The sequence below is a fragment of the Echinops telfairi genome, unplaced genomic scaffold (genome assembly GCF_000313985.2).
Source record: "Echinops telfairi isolate 266 unplaced genomic scaffold, ASM31398v2 ScPeMD7_7420;HRSCAF=8458, whole genome shotgun sequence".
NCBI lineage: Eukaryota > Metazoa > Chordata > Mammalia > Afrosoricida > Tenrecidae > Echinops > Echinops telfairi.
In genome coordinates, this window is record NW_022111320.1 from 25,134,316 (window position 1) to 25,145,757 (window position 11,442).

The 11,442-nt window shown below is 50.0% G+C and overlaps 1 protein-coding gene across 1 annotated transcript in view; it reads right to left on the minus strand.

The window, feature by feature from the left end:
- Positions 1-349: 349 nt before the first annotated feature.
- Positions 350-11,442, minus strand: part of TRIM71 (tripartite motif containing 71) — a 20,836-nt gene continuing 9,743 nt past the window's right edge. Inside the window, exons 3-4 of the mRNA XM_013005023.2 lie at positions 6,779-6,913; positions 350-1,889 (exon numbers count right to left, since the gene is read on the minus strand). Coding sequence (XP_012860477.1) covers positions 438-1,889; positions 6,779-6,913 — 1,587 coding nt within the window. The 3' untranslated portion in view covers positions 350-437. The remainder of the gene's footprint in view (positions 1,890-6,778; positions 6,914-11,442) is intronic.

Genomic DNA, 11,442 nt, shown 5'->3' on the forward strand with positions numbered 1-11,442 from the left:
TTGTGTTTCCTTGGCTCAATCTCCAGGGTGCACCCACCAAACACATCCAGGCCCTTCCAGCCAGGCTTGTGCATTTCTCGCCCCCACAAGGGGCCAGCGGGTAAGGAGAGGGTGGCGGTTGGGTCGGGCCTGCCGGAGAAGGTAGAGCTGTATGAGGTAGATAGAAATGATCACTTCACAGGCTCGATCCCTGCGGGAAAGGGAAGTACATTCATCTGTAACAAAATAAAGATGAGGTAGGACGTCGGCAACCTTTTCTTGTTCTCTTCTTTTAAAAAAATAAGAGAGAGAAAAGAAAAATTTTCCCTGAGACAGTTTCTTTTTTGAAATTCAAAAAGAGAGAGCATGCAAGCCAGAGAGAGAGAGAGCGCGAGACGGACAGACACACGCGGGCGCATCCACACACACACCACCCCAGAGAAGCCTAGCAAACAAGATTAGAAGACGAGGATCCGATTGTTGCCGAAGTCCACCACGACGATCATCCCGTCAGGGGTGACGGCGATGCCGGAGGGGCGGTCCATCTGCCCGAAGCCACTGCCCTGGGCGCCAAACTTGCACAGGAAGCTGCCGTTGGACTCGAACATCTGCACGCGGTGGTTCCTGGAGTCGGCCACGACGATGCGCCCTTCCTGGTCTACAGCCACGCCCTGCGGGCGCAGGAACTGCCCATTGCCCGTCCCCTCCGAGCCCAGGAAGCGTGCAGACTGGCAGTCGGGGTGGATGACAAGGAGGCGATGGTTGTTGAAGTCAGTGACCACCAAGTGGCCCTCGTGGTTGAAGGCCACCCCTCGGGGGGAGTCAAAGTGCTTCCAGAGAGCCCCCTCGAAGCCATATTTATTCAGGAAAACGCCGTCAGGCGCGAACAGCTGGATCCGGTGGTTCCGAGTGTCTGAGACCAGGATCTTGCCCTCGGAGTTCACCGCCACATCCCAAGGGTAGTTGAACTGCCCGTTCTTGGTTCCTTTCTCACCGAACTTGAGGAGGAACTGACCCTCGAAGGTGAAGATCTGGATGCGATGATTGTCCTTGTCGGCCACCACGATCCTACGTGAGGCGTCACAGGCCACCCCAGCCGGCCGGTCAAACTGCCCGGGCCGTGAGCCCAGGGCACCAAACTTGTGGTGGAAGGCACCACAGGGCTTGAATACCTGGATGCGGTTGTTGCTGCGGTCAGCGACGACGATGTAGCCCTCCTTGTCCACACTCACACCCCATGGGCGGCAGAGCTTGCCATCGCTGTCGCCCTCGCTGCCGAAACTCAGGCCCGGAAGCCCAATGCCCACGTAGCTGCGGCCTGACTTGACCACCACCTTGAAGGGGCTGTTTTCGATGTGCTGGTTGCACATGGTGACGGACACCAGGTGCTCCCCCTCCAGCTGGGGCCGGTAGCTCACCACGTATGTCCCATTCTGCTGATCGCTCACCTCTGCCCCGAAAAGATTGCCATCGGGGCCCAGGACCACAGCGGACATCAGGTCACCCCCAGAGAGACGGGGCTCCCCGTCGTGGTCGTAGCCGATGACCGTGAAGGAGGCCACCTTACCCTGGAGGGCCCGCTTGAGGCCCTCCCCTGTGGCCTTGGTGAGCGGTGCAAAAGCCCCACTGCTGACAAAGCCAAAGGACTTGATGGCGAGGTAGAGGGCCTGGTCAGGGGGCGTGAACATGACGCGGTCGTCTTCCTGGGGCTGCAGGAAACTCCGCACTGTCTTCAGCTCCTGCACCTGGGCCAGCATGCGGTCTCGGGCCAGCAGGATGTCCAGCGCCCGGCCCTCCTCCAGGACCTGCTGGACCGCACTGATAGTACTCTCCAGCTTGTTGAGGTTCTGCCGCAGCTTCTCCACCTGCAGGTACAGAGACTTGGCTTTCACCTGGCGGATCTTCTCTACCTGAAGAGAAAGGAGGGAGAAGGGAGGGGGGACAAACAGCGGCTTAGAACCAAGCCCACACAAAATACATGTAACCCAAACCTAGTCAGAGGACCGATCTCGAGAACAGTCCACAAAAGATAACCGAGCTGCACTCTTCAAATACAGTGAACCCTCGTTTATCGTGGTTAATCGGTTCTAGACCCTACCGTGATAAATGAAATTCCGCGAAGTAGGATTCCTTATTTGTAAATCAAATATTTTCGTAGTTAGAGCATAGAGGACATGAAAAAACACCCTTTAGTCACCATTACACTCGTATTACCCAATTTATTAAACGAAAAAGGGAAAATACAGTAAAACATTTTGGACGTTACAATTATCATTTACTATTTATTATATTATTTATGGCATCTAGTTTACAGTATTACATATTTCACATACAGTATTATTATACATAGTTCTTACAAATACTGTAATCAATAGCCTATGAAATGACTTAAGGGATGTACTCTACAGGTGGGTCGCCGTCTTTTTCCTCTGAAGGAGCGGGTTTAGGGGCACTTATTTTTATTGTCAGAAGGCTTAGAAGAAGCAGCTCGTTTAGGAGCCATCATAGGGCTTAGATAAAATTTCTTAAAAATCTCAACAATTACAGTACACTGTACAAAAGCAAAAATGCATCTGATACGTAGCTCCGATACGTAGCGATGCAGACAGAAGCGTGTACAGTATGAGCCAATCAGTGGCAGTAATGACAGAGCGTGCGCTGTTATGCAAAAACCGCGATAGAGTGAAGCCGCAGAAGTCGAAGCGCAAAGTGGCGAGGGTTCACTGTATGTCAAAATGAAACGGGCAAAGACAGGAAGAGGCAGAGGTCCAGCTTAGCAAAGGAAGTAAAGAGCTAGCTGGGAGAGCTGCAGGCAAGGCGTAATCCTGGGTCGGATCCTGTCCTGGGGAGTTTGGAAAACAGCTACTACAAAAAGGGAAACTGATAAAACTTAACCATGGACGATGGATCAGATACTAGAATTTAATCCGTATTAGATTTTTTTATTTGATTGTGTGACAGTGCCCTGGTTGATAGGAAGTAAACAATGAAATTCATAGAGGTCAACGGGTCTGACGGATTAAGTCTCAAATGATACACATGCTAATGTAAATATATCCGAAAGCAAATGAGGTATGTTGGAATCTGGACGAAGGGTATTATGAAGTTCTTCCTATTGATCCTGCAGCTATACTTCAGAGGTTTAAAAACAAAAATTTTGAAGTTAAAATCCAGTTAAGCTCCTTCATGCCAGACATTGGAGATACAGGTATGGCCAATACATACAGGTGTGGTCCGTATCTTCAGAGACCTTCTGTTGAAGAATAACAAGCAAACACAGAAACACCTTAGACAAAGCTTGTGTCTTACAGGAACAGAGACCAGAGGGTCCAATAAGAAAAGATAACACAGATCCAGAGGTGTCCCCACCGCCTACCCTAAAACTCAAGAGCAAAAAGGAAAGGCAGGAAAGCGGAGATTGACAGGTGCTCTCAATGGGAAGATATAGGATGCTGAGAGTCATAAAAATCCCAGCAAGGCTTCTGGGTTGGTTGAATGGAAACTCAAGAGAAGGTTTTCAGTGGCAATTCAGGTTGCCATGACTCCTAGCCCGCGCTCACGCCCTGTCCTCGCCTGGCTTGTGTCAGACAGACTCAGAGGAGTCTGAACAGAGGCCAGGCTGTTTAAAGGATTCCAACACGGGCACAATGGTACACTAACTCAGGACCCCAGGAACGCAAGTCAGCATTTCAAAGTATAACGTGACAACGGCTAGCAGGACTGTATTCCACATAGAAGGACGCCACCTGCAGGTCCATCCGCTGTGGATCAGTCGGCAGGTTAGCACCGGGAAGGTCACAGAAGCCTGATGGAACAGGGTGCAACCCAGCCCATTTGGACATATCCTTTTTTTGAGGGGGGTGGGGGATGGAGAGATATTCTTTTAGCATCTTTGAACAAGAATGTCTCCATGAGCCCAAAGGAGAGAAATGGGGAGCTTTGAACCAGGATACCTCCCGCCAAGCCCTTGCCTAGTAAAGGAGTCTAGACTGACCTGAGGTGTATTTATTACATCCAGACACCCACAACCACTGAGTCAGCAGCTCCAGTTCTAAAGCCCCAACTCCTGTGCCCTAAACCAACTAAGAAGCTGCCAAGTTTGGGCATAGTTATTTCCAAACACATACTTTAATATAAGATGCCGTGATATATAAATTTGAAGCCTGATCTGGCAATATCATCCTTGCATCTTTAGGTCCCTGGGGACATTATTTGGGAAATGGGCATTTTGCCTGCTTGCATGACATACATATGGCAACCCCCACTCTTAAGTTAAACCTCCTTGGGAAAGGACTGGACAAGTCACGGCTATTTCAGTTACTCTGCAGAGATGACCATGGGTTCTGCAGGCTGTGGTGGGCATGCAAGACAAAGCTTGGTGGTACACGGGGCAGGCAGCTCCTGTTGTGCTCCCTGTATCATGTGGTTGTTAGATTCTGACAGCAAGACCAGGGCCCCCATGTGGCAAGAACAGAAATGCCCTGTGGGAGTTTGCCGGCTGTCCTCACCCACAAGACTGTAGAGGTGTCGCTTGATAAATGAAGACTTCGTCCTTGTGCTGAAGCCCATGTATGTTCAGTAACAGGGTACGAGAAAACAAACATGTATCTAATAGAGAGCTGTGTAGACAGAGACCTGCAAAAAAAGCTTGACTGGGAGGGTATCTTTTTTGTTTGTTTTTTAAATTAAAAGAGATCTCCCATGAGATTTGAGGTGAGGTTTCCTAGCAAAGGCAGGATAAATGGGGCTGAGTTGTGCCCAGAATCACGATTTATGCCTTGGAATTCTCTGAGAGTAATTGTCTTGGGCACGTACAAACAGTGCCTCTATTTCTGCTAAACAGGCTTCTCCCCTAAAAGTAAAAAAACTTGATTTTTACTGAGAGAAGACAGGAGTGCGCCTCCCAGGAGGGAGAGCTAGGTGGGGTTTGCAGAAACTCTGCACACAAAGGCCCTTTCATCAGCGGAGCCAGAAGAGCCAGTTTGTGGCAGAATTCACCACAGAGCGCTCAAGGTTGTCAGAAGGGGGCCCTTCTTGTCGATGTAATTAACATTGGTGGGTGGCACATGAGGCAACAGATCATGGGGACAGCCGAGTATCTGTCAGCAACACTGGGCGAACATCTGTGCTCCTAAACTGTGAGTTAAACCCAGGACTACTTCTCTCAAGGATGCTTTTCTGCAACAGGTAACTAAACAATGTAACAGGTAACTAACTGAACATGTTCCTTGAGATTTTGGCAAAGGCAGAAAAAGCCAAAAAGAACCAAATAGAGCCAAATAAAGGCCATTCAAAACCCAATGTAACTTTTCGGAGGAGCTTTAGAAAACAAAACACAACATAGAAAAATTCTGATACTCGTAGCCACCCTCCAGGGCAGGGTAGAACTGCTCCTGTGGGTGTCTGAGACTGGAAATCGTTTTAGGAACAGAAAAGCTCGTTTCTCCCAGGTTTCGAAACACTGATCTGGCGCTTAGCAGCCCAATGCATAACCCACTACACTGCCAGGGCTTAAAAAAAACCAAAACCTCGCTGTTGTCAAGGCGATGCAGACTCCTGGTAGGAACAACTGCCCTGTGGGTGTGCGACTGTCACTCTTTACCAGGATCCAATCCTTTCCTTTCTCTCTCCGAGCAGTTGATGGTTTCAAAACGCTAGCCTTGCATCTAGCAGCCCAACTTGTATCTCTAAGCCACCAGCGGACCCTTCTCAGAACACCTCCTGTCACAGTAATAAGAGGATCTGAAGATGGTAGTAGTTACTGAATCACAGTTCACTTTTTAAAACAAGTTATGTTTAAGCACAGACACCACCAAAACCCCCTCTTTCAGATTTACTCTTGAGTCGTGGTGGCAGACTTCCACAGGGTTCTAAAGGAAATGCCCTTCTAGAGGCTTTCTTTGAGGGGACCACCCTGGGGTCCAAACAAAAAAGGAACCCCTCACACAGATTCTGAGTCCACTGGGCAGAGCGGAACCCCTCTACAGGATTCCCGTGGCCACGGGGTTTGACACGGGGTTCTTCTTCACGCATGCTTACTGCCTTCCTATCTTCCTCCTCCCCCGGAGCACCAACCTTTCCATTCAAAGCCCACTTGGCACTCACCGCACCATCGGCGTGTGCTCTTTATCAAAAGAAGGCTTTTGCTGTCCACCAGGGGCATCATGGTCTGTGCTTGAAGAATAGGACCCTCAAAGGAAGAACAGGCATGCATGGGAACGGCCCCCACACTGGGCCCGGGCTCTCCTTTTCTGAGCGGAGGAGATCCCAGATCAGAAAGGAAAAAGCCGGGATGGTGCTGGTAGGACCGAGCAGTGCTCCCCCTCAGCTGATGTTCCCTTGGCAGCACACCAGCGAGCCTACTTACTGTCCTCTCAGCCCCGGCGGCAGGAAGAAGGGGCACACAGCCACTACCCTGACAAGCCGGAAGCCAGCATTCCACAAGAGGCCAGGAAATGGAGCCAGCCAAGAAATCAGAAAGAAGGATGTGCTCTACCAGTCTGCATTTCCTAACGACAGTGAGGAGCGTACAATAAATTGTTGTTGTTGTTGTTGGTGGTGGTGGTGGTGGTGGTGGTGTGTGTGTGTGTGTGTGTGTGTGTGTGTGTGTGTGTTGGAGGGATGGGGTGGGACATGGGATCTGGAACTTTCATCAACCAACTTGTGGGGGAAATAGCAAGGGTTCTAAATTTAGAGCTTGTGTCCAGGGTACTAAGAGGTCCTGCCACAGTCCACAGGGAGGATGTCTTGTGCACTTGAGAGTGCAGGTAGGGGAAAGACATGTGAGTCCCACAGTTACCTTCCACAGCAGCTCGCACTCCCGCTCCTCCAGAGCCTTCTTGTGCCTCGCCGTCACGGCTTTGACCTCCGACTGCACCACCTTGGCCTTTATCTCCACCTGTTCTGCCACGGCCTGGGCCTGCTCGATGCTCAGCTGAAACACCAAGAAGAATCTCAGGACATTAGGAGAAACAGGACACATCTGCCGTCGGTTCTGGCATTTGTCTGACTTGTAACTGAAGGGGACGTTGGCTGGGAAGTGTCAGAACAATTAAGAGATGCTCTGAAACAGAGCCGAAAATGGGGATAAGGATAAGGTGTGAAATGTGTAACCCAGGGCACAAAGAGGGGAACCTTTACCAGCAGGTGGAGCACATGAGGTGAACGAACTGGGGGTAGGGAGAGGGTGTCACTCCATCATCAGGGCACTTGTACCACAGCTCATCCCAGCTAGAGATACCATCAAGTGCATCCTGGGAATATCTTCTGGGGCACCTAGGAAACCTCGCCCTGTGGTCAGTGACAGCCTACCTCACCACCAAACACACCCCGGAGCCTCTACCACCATCCCTAGTAAATCAGCTGGTTTAATCAGACATATTATTGTTCATAAAAAATTAATCCAGACAGAAGGCTTGGTGGTTTCCATTAATATTACATGATATGGTTTGAAAAGCCTCAAGGATTCTCTGAGACACTGGGCATTAAATCAGGACTCCTGCTGCCGGTGGCACAACAGGTGTTGGAGGAGGTGACCCAAATCAGGTCAGGCTTCGGGAAAAATGGGTTGGGAGGCAACTGGTAGGGTACCCAACCATCTGGCTTGTCCTGGAGCAAGGGTTTCTGTGCTGTGGGACTTCCAGCGTTTAACACCAAGACAAAGCAGTCCTGGGAAAGCACAGCTGGGGCCATGCCTGAGTTCAAAACCTAACGGCATCTGCTACAGGCTGTATGGCTCTGACATGTCCCTGAGCCTCTCCAGCCTTGGGAAAGGGCAAACTTAAGGGAAACTCTAGGCGATTCCAGAAAGAGCTGAATACAGAGCCTGGCACAGAGCTAATAGACAGACGCCTGGGAGGAAAGTTCAACTGCCCTTGCCCCTCATTCCACAGAACTCTTGTCACACCAGAAGCTTTGACAACAAGGCTACCAAGGATTCCAGCCACTACTTTCGCAACGCTGTGCAACACCTCCACGGCCTACTTCCCAAAGGAAGCACCAAACACCGGAATCCCTCTGCAGACTAGTCTCCAAAAGTGGGAGATACTCTTCCCTAGGGGACACTGGCATGACCCAGGGGCTGCAACAGCAGATGCATACACTTTAACCTGGACTAGAGGACACACAAATAATTGCTGGGGTGGTGGTGGTGGTGATATAATTTCTTTTCTGAAAATGGCGCAGTAGGCCAAGAAAGTTTGGGAACTAGGTCCTAGACCAGGGATGCATAAACTTTGAAGAGCCAAGTCCTAGACCTGACAATTACTTAAAACTAAATTTTTTTCAATTTTATTTCGTGTACGTAACGAAAAAGCAGCCGGGTGACTCCAGGGCCGCCATTTGCCAACCCCTGCCCTAGACGAACACAACTGTCAACGTCCTGCTCTACTGGGTTTGCCTAGTGTGGATACCGCATCTCAAAATCATAAGGTGAATGGCAAGGCCTGCTCCATTCTTAAGGGTACATTCTTCATACCCTACGTTCAGTCACTCACTGCCTGGGCCCCACTGACTGTCTTGAAGAGGGAGGAAGGGCAGGCCACATTCACCGTGGGGACAACTCCTTAGGCTCTCTGTGCCTCAACCTGACCACTAGAAACCAGAAGGGATAAGACCAGGACTTGCTGCTGACCAGTTGACTCATGGTGACCCCGATCTGTTCAGACTAGAACTCTGCTCCATAAGGCTTTCCACCCGAACCCAGGAAGTGGAGCACCAGGCCTTCCTTCTGAGGCTCCTCCAGACGGAAGTGAGCCTCCAGCTCTTCCATGAGAAGCGTGTGTTAACCAATGACACCCCCACGGGGCTCCCATGTGCGGAACTCTCTGACCCAAGCCTGTGATGCCCAAGGACCCACTGAGTTCACCCAAGCTAGCTGGGCTCCTGTTTGTGGCTCAGACGCTAACAATCACTGAATCCTTCTCTTCCAATTCTCCAATTGCAACACTACCTCTCATTCCATTCCTGAAGCTAGAAAGTTGCTGACACCTTCCCATGGTGATTTACTTTGCTTTTTGTCTTTACAAGTCACCCCTACTACTGTTTACAGGGATCTTAACGACCCTCAGTGGAAGCTCAGAAAGTTGTGCCTGCTACGTAGACGTCTGGGTTGTAGCAGTAAAAATCTACACATTTCGTAATGTGTACATCTGACCCTGGCACTGGGCAGCCAACAAACTGGATGCAGCTTGATTATCTATCAACTACCCAAAAGATTTTTAAAATGAGACTAACCAATCAGACATGCGAGTGTGCATATAAGCAGGCATCATCCTTGATGATTTCCAAGTGCCTCAGGATTCGGAGAAAGGGGCACCTCACTAGATAGATGGGCAGAGAGAATGGACCAGTTCAGCGGAGAAGTAGAAGGGCAAAGGGAAACCGTTCTGACCCACACATAGCGCAGCAGGGCCAGGCCCAGCGAGCACGTGGACTGCCCACAGGTGGGCAGCACTGGGACCAACTTCCGCCGGCGGCGTGAAAAAAAGAACAGGAAGCTGAAAAGACAAAGCCAGTCACCCCTGACTTCTGGGGGAGCAGTTGGAAAGATTCTAAGCCCAGTACAGAAAGGGCAGGGGAGCTGAGAATAAACGTAGAGCCTGATGAGAGGACATCGGTTCTCGGACACGCTGGTTCCTAGTCAGCACAGAGCTGCCGGTCATGTCCACCTGTCTTCATGCAGCCTCAACAGACACGCAGAAATAGCCAGTGGATTTATTTAACGAAGGTGTGTTAACTGGGCCCCTTCAGACAGCAGGCAGGCTAGGCAGGCTCACCTCTCCTCTGCCCGCAGGCAGCCTGCTGCTTCAAGTGTGTCCTCTCAGCGCTCCACAGGCCCTTGGGTTTAAAGGTCTTGTTCTGTGGTCAAAACTGGCCTTTGCTGTCATTTTCCAAACAGGCAGGAGGAAAGTAACATTCTTCGCGTCGTCTGAGCCACCACAGAGGCTAACATCATCATTCCCAGGGTTGTGAATCACACAGGCTCGGCGTGCCGAAGGCAACACAGGCCTCCCCTCAACGGCTCCATCATCCAACCAACCACGGTGCACTGCGTGGATGTGCGCACCAGGGCCACCTGCAACACCACCTCATTCTGAAGCAGGACCTTTGAAGTCAGAGGTAGGTGTGGGCTAGGAGCTTCCAACTTCTCAAACAGAACCACAGACTCTACCCACATTAACCAGCGTTGGATCCGGATCATCTTTCAGGCATTAGCAGATCGGATCGAACATACGAGAATTAAGAGTCTCAATCCTGGCAGGTGAACCACCAGCGCACATGAATGGCACACGAAGGTAAAAAGTGGTGGCCAGTAGGATACAGGTGGAGAATATTAAAGGCCAAATCTAGGTGTCTGGGGAAAGAATGCCTGCGGTGCAGAGCAGCGGCACTACTTGATGATCGGGGACACAGAATGCCAAACGTTTTGCTATCCTGCTTGTTTATAGAACCTCTTATTAATTCATTTTAATCACATCTAGCATCTGTGAAACTAAGCTTCCCGGTGTGATTCTATCGGTGATTATTTTGGTTACTTGCCCATAAAACAAGTGTGGACACCAATGACACGTAAAAGCTGGTGAAAAACAGTCGCTGAAATAAGCAGACTGTCTTACATGGATAGTAACTATACCTGATCTTGGTTCCTGGCACACCCAGGGACTCACACACCGTGTGCAACCCTAACAACATGACTCCAATGGTCGAGGGGTTATTCGAGAAAGGTGTGCAACCCTAACAACATGACTCCAATGGTCGAGGGGTTATTCGAGAAAGCAATAAAAGCGGTCACATTTAGAACAATTGAGGCATCTCTTGTGACTTTCTTTGTAGTGGTGATTCTAAGGGTTCTCCCAAGTGTGACCTCTTTTTTTTTAACGAGAAATTATAATGAATTCAGGGATTTCCTTCTAAGTTTTTTTTCTTGACCTAGACCGCAAAGTTAAAAACTGACAACTCATGAGTGGCCCAGAATCATTAACTTGGGGATATGACACTGTCCAAAGTACATCATACACTGGACAAAGCCCAAATAGGCAATGGAGAGATGAGGGGGCTTGCAAAAGGTGTGTGGGAAAACACTCTAATCTTTTCCCAGTTGAACACCCACTCTCACTTAAGTCTCTCAACCCAGAAAGCACTGACGAGAAGGAAGTGTTCACCAAACACACAAACCACCTTGAAGACTAGAGGTGTTTAAGATGATGTGCGCTCACAGGGAAGCTAACAGACTGCGTGCTGTTGAGGTGAGTTAAGAGAGGAGCTGGTATAAATCTCCAAGCTTGCTGGCACTGACACAAACCCAGAAACCTGACCGGTGGAGTAATTCTGGTCCAGAATGCACTGGAGAGAGGCAGACCGTCTCTGCTGTGTCTCTCGGGAGGGTGCATTATCCCAACTAGGAAGGGGGAGAGCCAACAGACAAACACTCCCTGGTCAAAGCAGGAGCACACAGTTCCTACA